At 36.5% G+C, this 12,372-nt stretch overlaps 1 protein-coding gene across 1 annotated transcript in view; it reads left to right on the plus strand.

Annotated features, from left to right (window-relative positions):
* Positions 1 to 12,372, plus strand: part of LOC148950920 (uncharacterized) — a 101,778-nt gene that overhangs the window by 34,420 nt on the left and 54,986 nt on the right. Inside the window, exons 5-8 of the mRNA XM_089090514.1 lie at positions 3,228 to 3,410; positions 5,027 to 5,182; positions 8,372 to 8,507; positions 11,251 to 11,396. Of these exons, the coding sequence (XP_088946640.1) occupies positions 3,228 to 3,410; positions 5,027 to 5,182; positions 8,372 to 8,507; positions 11,251 to 11,396 (621 nt within the window). The remainder of the gene's footprint in view (positions 1 to 3,227; positions 3,411 to 5,026; positions 5,183 to 8,371; positions 8,508 to 11,250; positions 11,397 to 12,372) is intronic.

A 12,372-nucleotide genomic window follows, 5' to 3' on the forward strand; every position in this document is an offset into this window, starting at 1 on the left:
AGAGTTCCCTAGGGGACAATTTTAGCCCCTCTCCTTTTTTTGGTTATGGTAAATGAGTTGGCAAATGATGAGTCGGATCGCTTTAAGTTCGTTGACGATTTATCCATACTTGAGGTGGCTGAAAAGAGTGTTTTGAGCGAGGCAGATAGAATAATGGCGGGTTTATCACGCCAAGCTGAGGAGGACAAAATGGTCGTCAATCGTGAAAAATCGCTCGTATTAACTTTTTCTTTTCTGAGGGACAATTCATGCCTTGCTTTACAGAATGTTTCAGGTTTCAGCATCATGAAGGTCAAACTCTTGGGATTTATCTAACAAATAATCTGAATTGGGAAAAACAGACAAAGGAGATGATCAAACGGGCAAACCTGGGTGTCCTTTCTTTAAATTCCTTGCTCGTCATGGTCTCCCAACCCACCACCTACTGCGTATTTTCCTTACGTTTATCAGACAGCTGGTAAAGTATGCTTGTCCCGTTTGGCATTACGGTCTGACATTAGACCAGAGGGACCGCCTGGAAAGGATCCAATCCCAAGCTCTTCTGGCACTTTCTAAATCTCCCAAAGTCTCTTATTGCTCCCTTTTAAAACAATTTTGCCTTATAACTCTTTCGGCGCGTCGTGATGAATTGTCTTTCAAATTTGGTGTTGGGATTTTGGAAAATCAGCGGCTTCGTGAAAACCTCCCACCTGAGCATCCTTCTTCGTGCCAACAGGTCCCGCGACAAGTAGCTGAACCAGTACCCAAAATATAGCCGGTACCATCACGGCATACGCGTTACACAAATAGTTTTGTTCCCTCCTTTGTCAAGATTTTTATTACTACACTCACTCTTCAATATTTGTAGGTATTTACTTGTTTTAGTTCGTTATTATTTTCATTCGTTGTTGACTTTAAAGGTTGATTTTCTTTAATTTGAACTTGGAGTTATTTTATTTTATTGTTTTAACAGATAGTTGGATATTTCAATGTCTTGGGTTTTAGTTTGAAACTGCTCCGTGATATTTCGAGTCAACATATAAATTTGCATGACGATGGCTATGGCTGTGGTTTTTATGTTTAGTCCCTTCTCTTTTTTTATGACAAGAACTGACACTGATCGGCATGACCGTGTAAGGCATTTGATAATAAAATCATTTGAGGTCGAGTTCTAAGTCCAGTCATTGAAAGTAGTAGCATGTATATTCTCGGGAAGCACGAAATTTCGCATATAAAAATTCATACACGGAATATTCATGTATGAAGTTTCATATACGCGAAACTTCATACAAAGAAATTAGATATATGAAAAATCATACATTGGGAAACGTAATATGCGAAAAATTATACACAAATATTCAAAATATTTATTAAAACATAAAACATAATTTTCAATTAAATGAGATGATGTTTAATTACAATTACATGTGCAGATTTTTTGCAACCGAGTGAAAGTAGTCCATGGTGGGTAAAGTGCGCGATTCCACGACTTTATTTCATGTCAAGGGACAAGACTTCGTCCATGTCGGCTAGCACTAGTCCATATTTCCTCAAAGTAATCAATAAAAAGGTCCAAGCCCTTTAATTCAGAATATGTATCCTCTTTTACCAAAATTTCAGAGGTTGAAATAACATCTTCCACTGGAACAAATGCAAGTGCTTGGGAAACATATCATGTGGCAAACAAATTCTGGGTCTTCTTTATACTTGCTGGAAATCATGGGGAAATTTGAATTTTTATCCAAAGGGACTGCCCAAGGTGAAAGAGACAGCCGGCTAACTCTGTTTCCGGAAAAACACTTTACTGAAGACTCGGATTCAAGGTTTTCAACGCAGCAAACATTCTTTGGTATGTACACTCGGTTTTATCAGGGAGAAGAGTATAAATGGAGGGCAGCGCGCCGTTACATTTAACGGCATGTATAGTGTATAACTATACAAACAACGTTGGGGCAACTTTAAATGTACCATCGCCGTACCAATGCTGAGTAGTCTCCATTTTTTAATTATGTTTGGTTCCAAAGATAATAATGCACTTATCGCATCCAGAATCAAAAAGTAAAAACTTTCCTCCTTTTAAATTTTTCTTCAACTCATCTGGTAAAGTATTTGTCTGCAAGGACATTGGAACAGAATGTTGATACTTAGCTTCTTGACGTTTACGTTGCAAGCAAGGCTTCATAGAGGTTATTGGCGGAAGACAAGTGGCGGTACTTGAGTAATCTGGGAGGTGCCTTGCGCAATTAAACTTTGGGTTGTTTCTGTTGAGGAAGTCGCTGCTATTTTTGTTTGGTTGTGTATCTTCTTCGCTTCAATTTTTGCTATATCGGCGGAATGGTTAGGATTTTCATTATAAAAAATAACTTTACTTCCTTTTATGTGAACTCGACCTTTGCACTTAAACTTTTGGCCTCCACACATAACCAATTATTAAAATTTTCTCCAAGTTTTTGCAAATATACCCGAATCCATTGTGAATAAGATGTTCGTTCTTTGCCTCGGTTGCTTTTAACAAAAGTAAGTGGAAAATATGTAAAAAAAATTAAATTAAATAATAGAAAAATTATAAAAGACATTTGGTTGATAAAATGTTTAGATACTGTCTGGGAGAGGGTAAAATAAAAAATATGGTGGTCACAGTGTCTGGAAAATAACTTACTCTAGCTGGGGAAGCCTTAATCCGATAAGCATGCATTCTGATTATGTGTTGTTGAGTGATGTTTATGTACTAATCCTAGACTTTGACATAAACAGGTAGTCCTACCTTAACGCTATTTAAGTATCAAGGCTTATAAAAAGGTCCATATTGAAAAAATAAATAATAGTTTTTCATATTTGGGTTTTCTCCAGGTATGATTTTTCATATGTCATATTTATCCATGTATTTTTCTTGTAATATTTCTTGTGTATGAATTTTCGTATATGAATCTTCAATATATGAAATTTCGTAGACTCGTATTCTCGTAAATCATTAGAAAAAAAAAACAAGAAGAAAATACTGGCGTTCCACGAAATCATAGCGCCCGGGTACGTACGTAGAAACCAATAATGGAAGGGAGATGCAAATTTATCAAAACAGTCAAAACAATCGGCTTATATGAAAAACAGAAAAAAAAAATGATAAAGTAAATAGGTGCGAGGAAAGCTCAGACCGGGAGCCCTCTGCAGCGTGTGCCTACTTTTGCTTATTCTAAAATATTCATTTTCACCAATCTACAAATTTTGTGGATTTATTTTCCGTTTTTTAGTCCGACTTAGAATCCATTACTAGTGAGATGTCCGAAGGTACTGGCACTTATGCTTCAGTAAGTAAAGAGCAGCTTGTACATGCTTTACAGAGAGCAAAATCAAGATACCATAAGTATAAAGGCAGATATCAAGATCTATCAAACTACTACAAGGAATCGGAAAGAGAACGGGAAAAAATCAAGGTATATTTTTAATAATATAATTTTTAACTCAATGTTTTTTTTTTCATTTGTGAACACAAAATCTTCGCACTCATCTTTTTTGAAAGTTTCAAGGCCTTTTCTGAAAAGGCCTTCAAAAAAACAAGAACAAAAAATCTCGTCTTTCAAACAGAAAAAGATTAAACAATACATCATTCATTCAATAAAATCTAAGTCAGATCATCAATCAGTCATTACAAAGAGGAAGTAAAAATTGAAAAGACAAGATAAAAAACAATCGGTATGGTAAGCCATTACGGTATTTTTTTTCCGTAAAAATGTGGCTTTTGGTGCCATGCACATCATGGGTGTACGATTTGCTGTTATTTCTGTACCTAGTTTACTGCAATTGTTGTAATCGTCTGTTGAACCTTTGCTAGAAGAACCAGTGGATGGATATGATGAAATAACTCTAAAGGAGACGGTTTCATCCGAAATGATGTTTTGCCAAAAATGCTGTTTTTAATTGCTCTTTTCTAGGGTTCTTCCCCTACAAGTAATCAGAGTGATGACACTGATGACGTCACATCAATGGTTTCATTGATGGCATACCAAATCTTGCCTTTTAAAGTAGGTCTTTGTTGGTGCTACAGCCCGGCTTCTTTGCCTACCCGTAATCCTCTGGAGTCCTGCCAAGTGTGATTTGGGGACACCCGAATAAATGGGTCAGCAATATTTGGTAGAAGATCTTATGTAGAACTCGTGTCGAGACCGTTATTTATGGACTAAGTTTTTCGGGGCAAAAATATACCTATAATCTTTGAATGCAGGGGATTAGGGCTAGACTCTGATGTTTGCTTCGAAAAAAATCAGCTGACGAAGAATTTGAGGGAAGATTAGCTTATGAAATCCGCTGAATGCTTTGTTGTTAAAGATAATAACGCTTTGACGTTGCTGAACAGTTAACCGGAAAGGCTAATAGCCTCTTATTTTACGCTGCACTAAGGTTGACAATCAAAGCATCAGATCACTTCTCAATCTTCAGGAGGTTCGCTTGAAAGACCAGTGAAGCATTAAAAGGGTCTTAGTATTACTCTAATCTACCCTAGACATACCTAACGTGCTTTATTAACTGACGATGTATGAGCTGTTGTGTCGTTAGCCGAGTGGCATACAGGGCTCGCTAGATTGTCCCTCATGTCATTGATATATATATATATATATATATATATATATATATATATATATATATATATATATATATATATATATATATATGAATATTGTCTACAAACTGATATCATGGGCCCTGCCGATGCCGAGACGCCAAACGCTAGATGGTGTTGTTAATTATTTTAGACTCAAACACCAATTTCCACTCTTATAAGTTGTCCAAACTCTTTAATTCAGACCTACAAAAGGGATGAGATCTTTTCACTGGAGGTTTTCTATATAAATATATATATATATATATATATATATATATATATATATATATATATATATATATATATATATATATATATATATATATATATATATATATATATATATATATATATATATATATATATATATATATATATATATATATATATATATTAAGGCGTTTGATAATAAAATCGTTTATCGTTATCGTAATATGATTATGTTTTCAGAATGTCTTGGCAGAAACACAGGATAAGGCCTTAAAAAGAATATCCGATTTGAAGGAGCAATGTGAACTGGAACAAAAGGCTAAAGCCCATCTGGAGGAAAATTTGAGAGCCGATCTTGAAGAGAAAGATCATATGATAACTGTGCTACAAAGTAAGGTAGGGTCACCATAGTTCATTCTTGTAGTGAGACTTTTCCTCATCTTTTCCATATATTCATGTGGCTAACAAACTATTCAATATGATTCAGTCTTGCGAGCTTGAATGTTAGGCCTTTTGCAATGATGTTATACATCTTCGTTTAGGATTTCAAATTTTTCGCGGATTTTTTCAACATTTCGTAGATTTAGAGTTTTCCGTTTATGCTTTTAAACTTTACTAGAAAACATTATTTGTACTACAACTTTTCTTGCTGCAAGAATCGAGTCTATCTTATCAGGTATCTGATTGGAAATATTTTAAGAAGATTATCTTACATAAAGGAGCACTGTCAGCTAGAACGAAGGATGAACTCTATCAGCTAGAACGCCCTGGAGCTGAGGATGAGCTAAAGCCCATCCTAATGAAAATTTGAGAGCTAATCTTGAAGAGAAAGCTCCATATAACTATGCCACAAAGTAAGGATTGTCCTAGGTGTGAACTTATTCATTCCGGTGATTATGTGAGAACAAATTAAAAGGGTAGGTTTGCTCTTTAGAATGGTTAATGTGTGTCATTTTTGTAGATTACTTAAAATAAGCAACTTCAGAATAATCTTTGTAAAGGAGTAGGCCTACCTTCTGGCCTAATATTTCTGTACGTCTTTGCTAACCGGGGCTGTATCCCTTTCTTTTTTTTTTCTTTTTATATTTTTTTATGTTATTTGTTCTTTTTTTTCTCTTTCTTTTCTCTGTTTTTCTTAGTTGCTGTTTTCGAGTTACTCTTTTCGTGTCGTTGTCACGACATACAAAAGTTTACTACTTCATATAGCATTCGTCTGTGCAGTTTCCGCAATGCTGTGGATACAACACTCTGACAGATTTGAAGAATGTGATTGAAGGAAAAGAGGGTTGCTCGAAAATAATAAATAAGAAGAAAAGACTGTTTGTTTTCTTCCGAGTTGTCTCTTTGTTCTCTTTTCAAGCTATACAAATGTTAGCTGTTCTGTCGCAGATGGAGAGTTGGTGGTATCGCAAATACATATACTTATTTATTTGTACTGGAGATGAGGCACATACTGTTTAGCCCAACTGAACTCTAAGAACACGCTTGACCGCATTTTGCTACTTTGTACGGTCTTCTGCTTGGGGGTGGATGATATTCAACCATGATTTTTCCAATCTGCGTCCATGTTTGTGGAATCCACCCAAAGAGTCGAGGTGTTTCTTCGTTGTGGCATGCCAGGATTTCTTTTGACCTTCTTGTTGTTTTTCTACTAGGATGGGGGCACAAATTCGAATGACTGGCAGGTCAGGTACTCGTTTGGGTGCCGCATAATGTACCGAATCCAGCTGAATTTTTTAATCTTGACTCTAGCGTAGTGTCAAGCAAAATATGGTTTTTAGGCACTTCCGGTCAAAGATATCGAGTGAATGTTTTTCTTCTGCTTTTAATGGCCAGGTTTCCCATCTAAACAGTAGAATGGAGCAAACATGCGTCATATAGGCTTGGAATATTGTCTACAAACTGATGTCATGGGCCCTGCCGATAATAATAATCAGTGACCTGAGGTACTAGAATTCTTTTACCTATTCAAGATTTTGGCCATTTTCTGTGACCCAACTGGCGAATTTCTTTTCATAAACAGGAGCTTGGTTTTGTGGACCACACAAAACCAAGGTGTTTGCGACTTGGTGTTTGCGACTCTCTGCAATATGTCTATGGCGTGAATGGTTGATTCAACGAGGAGTGTGCCATCGTCTTCGTATTCTAGATTCTTCACTTTCTCAACGCTGGTTCGGTCGATTCCATCTTCTGATTTTATGGAGTTCTTGAAGATTCAATCAATTATGTAGTTGAAGAGGATCAGAGAAGCTGGTCAGTCTTGCTGCACGCCATAGGCAGTTTCTAAGAGCTATGTGAGCTCCCAACACACGCAGATGTTGCTATGCGTGTTCTCATAGTAGACTTCTGTCTCACTAGCTTCGGCAGGATTCTGTCTTCTTGCACGATTTCCCATATTAACAGGGGAGGTACTGAGCCATATGCTGCTATAAAATCCAAAAATATAGTTGTAGTTTCTCGGTTATGGATAGAGCGCTGGTGTAGGGGATCCGAAGTGAGAAAATATGATCTACACGACCCATTCGTGGTTGGAAACCAGCTTGTTATTTTCCAATTATGCCCTTTCTTTGGGCTCTAAATCTTTTTACGACACCGATGGTGGATATCTTTCTAGCCATGTTCATGAGCGGGGTGCCCTGACAGTTCTTCCTCCCTTTGCCCTTCTTGAACACTGGAATGATTGCTGCACCCCCTCAATCTTGAAGGACATACTGTCTCCGCCAGATATCTTTTTAAGAAAATTCAAGAAATTCAGAGAAATTTTGGATATTCATATTACGTTAACCAATGTGAACGTAATATGTGTTAAAGTACCGCTAGAGGATCGTTCGTACTATTAGGCTAAGCGAAAATAGCTATAGGCTACCGTTCTAGGTTAAATAGTACTGCCTAAAACCATCTGAAATATCTCGGAATTTGGGTCACACCTGGTCACTATTAGTACATTTCGGTAGAATTCAATTCTCCTTCCGACTACCGCAACAGGAAGGTGGTTGGAGTGGGGTATAGGTACGTGGTTGTAGCCGAGCGTAAAATTATGCTAAAAAAACGAAATAGGGTTAAACCTTGTTGTAGTAGCTCTTTAGTATCTTCCATGTCGAGGAATACCACTACCAAGACCTTGGGACCACTCGTCCCTGTTACTCCGATTATAATCTAACACACTCCCAATCCTTTCCAGATAATAGGACAAAAATGAGCTCATGCTCACTACAAAGGTATTTATACTATCTTAACTTTAGACAAGTACTGTCCCCTAGCCCCCCTCCCTGCGCTTGTTTCTGATGTATAACATCTGTGAAACTGCTGAGGGCACGCAAGTTTATGGTCAATAAATGCAAATTCCGAACAAAAGAAATACATAGCACCTGAAGAAAAGAAGTTTTATTAAAGGAAAAAAATCAAATAGAAATATAACACAAAGAAGAAAAACAAACGAACATACGATGAGTTATCAATCAGCCCTCATTAAAGAGACACTCTCGGCTTAAATGAGTTTCTGGTTTCATTATTGGCAGTCATTCTTACTAGTAGTAATTAGTAATTCAGTAGTAATTAGTAATTGAAATATGCCTTTTCTTTTAGGTTCATCTTCTACAGTCCAAGTCTTCAGAAGTTGAAGGGTCTCGAGACTGCTTAAACGACTTGAGTTCGCTGTCACCGTCGGATCAGGTGCCCTTGGATAATAATAGTCTTTCTCCAAAGGAGCAAGAACTTCAAGGTATTATTTCTGCTGCAATATTTTTAGCCTAGCTTTAGCTAGCCTATCCTAATTCTACCTAACTTAACATAAGTGGATCTAACCATACTGTAGGGAGATGTTTTAGTTAAAGCATAGATAGTGATTTATGAAGGCTTGTACTATTAGTATTTAGTATGCTAATGTACAAATGACAAAATAATACAAGTATCTAAGTAAATAAGAATTTGTTTGTATTTTTCTCTATTTAGTTAAGAAATTAAAGATAAGAAACTGACAACACTGGTGGAAGGTCTACCAAACACCTTTTAGTGAAAAAATAATTTTTACGTTAAAACTGTTAAGATGTAAAATTATTGTAAATCTACTGAAATGAAGAATACATTTTTAAAGCTTTTTTTGGCATACCCTTTCGTGTCCCAATGATTTTATATGAACTAAATTGGTGTACAGTAAAACAAAATAAATTAAAGATTTCTTTTCATTTATCTGTAAATTAGTTGTTTGCGATATTTTCTGCTATTAGTCGTTGATATTTACCGTTATTAGAATTTACCCTTTAATAGGCTGGTAAATTCTAGGTCTGATCGCTAAATCAGAGAGGAACAGAGAGTTTACTTGCAAAAATTTTACCATTCAAAATATTTTGTTCTTTTTTACTGGCTTAAAATTTCATATAGAAATTTTAGGGAAAACCAATCAGGTTTTTCGTTCTTTTTACTCGCTCAAGGTTTGACGCGTGAACCTAACGTGTATCAAAATAACACTGTTAGCTTGCGAAAATGTGTCTTACGAATATGCTAGTGGTATTAGATCACACTTTTTAATACGAAGTTATAGGATAGTTAGCTCTCTTTTTATCTGTTGGTGAATGCTAAAGTTTACTAGAATTGAACTTTTGAATTGAAGTTATCAAGTATTTTGCAGTAGGTTGCATCAAGACATGGCTAATTGTAGAAGGGGACAAGCCAAGACAGATAGTCCAAGTAATTAAGAGGCAAATATTTAAATGGCTGCGGCACGGGTAAATGGCGGGAGTTTTTGGAAAGGTATGCCTGCCTAGAGTCTCAGGCATGTTGATCAATTATTTAAAATTGACATAGGACCGTTAGATTGCCTGGAATGTGAGGCAAACAAGGCACGCCCGCCTACGGTCTTAAGAAGGTTGACCAAGAATTTAGAATTGACATAGGACCATTAATTTGCTTGAAATAAGAGGCAAACAATCGTTTAAAGCCATCTTTGTCTTTCAAATAGTACCTATTTGTTGCCTAAGCTCAGCCCCACATTCTGAGAAAATTTCAATTTTTCACAAATTTTTCAAATTTTTGGATCACTTGCCAGATTGAACCATTTCTCGTTTTAACTACATCCTGCCCAGGAAGTACGATATTTGCTGGCTCATATTGATAATGAGTCTAATACTAGCTTACCGTGCACCTCCCCACGATCATTTGGCAGCGGTAACTCTGAATAGGTTTGTGTCAATTCAGCCATGTGACCTAGATTTTTTACTAGCTTACCATACTAGCTAATACTAGTCTAATACTAGCTTACCATGCACCTCCCCAGCACCATTTGGCAGTGGTAACTCTGAATAGGTTTGTGTCAATTGGGCCATGTGATCTAGATTTTTTACTAGCTTACCATACTAGCTAATACTAGTCTAATACTAGCTTACCATGCACCTCCCCAGCACCATTTGGCAGTGGTAACTCTGAATAGGTTTGTGTCAATTGGGCCATGTGACCTAGATTTTTTGTCCCTGGCAGATATGGGCTTGTTTTTTTCTATTGTAGCCACCGGTGGCCCTAGAAAAAAAAAGAAGAAAAGGCATATTGTTTGAAGCTCAGTAGACTTTAGACTTCCACCTTGACTTATTTTTTAAACCGAACGAACATATTTCCTGCCTGTCTAAAGGCTTACGTTGGAAGAAGATAGTTATTTGTGATTACCTGTTGTTTTCATTTAGTGACTAGAATTGCCGACTTGTTTTTGTTACTTTAAGCTTTAGAAAGTAAACATGAACCGTTCATAGGTGGCTCTGCCCAAATCTATAAAGCATACAGTGCATAAACTGAAAATCGAAACTCATCGCTGATTCACATTTTTTCGTACCAATCATGGGGTAGGAACCAGGGTTCGAATTTCATGATGATATTCATGATATCATGTTATGTTTCAGTCAATTTACTCACGGTTTGCTACCACCAACTCTTTGATAACGATCTTGGTTTACTAAGCAGGGTAGTTGAAGCGTTCATAGCCCAGTTTGATCGATTTTATAATGTAAATCGATTTTATAATCGATTTTATAATCGATATTATAATCGATATATCGATATTATAATCGATTATAATCGATTTTATAATCGATATATCGATTTTATAATCGATTTTATAATGTAATCCATAAAGGAGATTCATTGCTCCTTTTCATTTTAACGCCCCAACCGATTAATTGAGAGGCCTCCCCGTGATTGAGGGTTTTTCCCTGTATTCTTGTTCGTGGAGAATGTTCTTTAGGTTTAATTTCCCCGTGGAAGCTTCGGTGTTTTATTTTTCTGCTCTCTTCTGGTTTTAATATATAATAGAAAGACGAAATGTTTTTTGATCACTTCATAGCTGAGATACAGTTCTATAAATTTACCGAATTAAAGTTTCAAAATATACATACTTCAGGGAGAAAAATAGATTACTATGTATGGCAACCCTGCTTTTGCTACACCGTTGAGATTAAACCGCTCCACATCCTTTTTTATAGGTCGTGTGAAGCGATATGAAGATATGCTAAAAAAGTGCACAGAGAAAATTAAATGTGATAAAGGAATAGTAGAGCAGATGAAAAAAGAGCTTGAAACGGCAAAGAATAAGATAGCTGAAAGCGAACAAGAGCTAGCAGGTATCAAGGTATTAACTAGTTTTTAATTACATTTACGTTGTATTTACATAATTTATTAATAAATTTATTTGTGAATACTTAATTCATTTTCAGGACCTAACTTTGAATATTGGTACGACTACGAATCGTAGTCGATCCGTAGTCTAATTGCCTACGGATTATTTTGGATACCAGACTGACTGACCGTATCTCAAACAGTAGGCTGAACAAAGAGTGTGGCTCGATCCCGCTTTCTAGGGTTATAATGAGAGAAAGGTTAAGATGGCTAGGGCACGTTCTGCGAATGAAGGATGACAGATTGCCAAAGATTGTCTTTTTCAGCCAAACGAAAAGCAGGTCTTCCCCGGTTGGGGTGGAAAGATTTCGTAAAGAAAAATTTAAGGGAAATAGGAACTTCTTGGGAGGGTTTAAAGAGGGAGTTGTTGAGTAGATTGGGATGGAGGAGAACCGTGCGTAGCTGTGTTGGTCTTGGTGCTGCTGTGAGTTGTTAGTAGTAGGAGTAGTATTTGGTTCCGATCTGTCTATTTCCCAATGCTGTTCTTATTTATTGCTACTATTGCTAACAACTCAATGCAGCACATAGCTGCTTGAGGCCGACATAGCTGCGCACACTGCTCCTCCACTCCAATGTATTAAAAATTTCAGTCTTTACCTCCTAGCATAAAGTTCTTTTTCCTCAAAATCGTTATCATGGCCTCACACCGTTCGGGGACGACCCTCTTTACGTTTGACCCCAGATAGATGCCCAAAAAGCGCAGTCTCTCATCTTCCAACCGTAAAACGGGGCCAAGTCGTTTAACCTCTCTTTCTAATGACCCTGGAAAGAGAAATCGAACCACTTTTTTCATACAGCTTATCGTTTGATATATGGTCAATCAAACGAATATCTAATACTTCATTATATATAAAACAATGATAAAACATGTAATTATAACTGAAGAACTTAACATATAAACTGCATATTTTTTTATACCCAAAAACTAA

The sequence above is a fragment of the Artemia sp. Qi Xiang Cuo genome, chromosome 6 (assembly GCF_049724085.1).
Source record: "Artemia sp. Qi Xiang Cuo chromosome 6, ASM4972408v1, whole genome shotgun sequence".
Taxonomy (NCBI): domain Eukaryota; kingdom Metazoa; phylum Arthropoda; class Branchiopoda; order Anostraca; family Artemiidae; genus Artemia; species Artemia sp. Qi Xiang Cuo.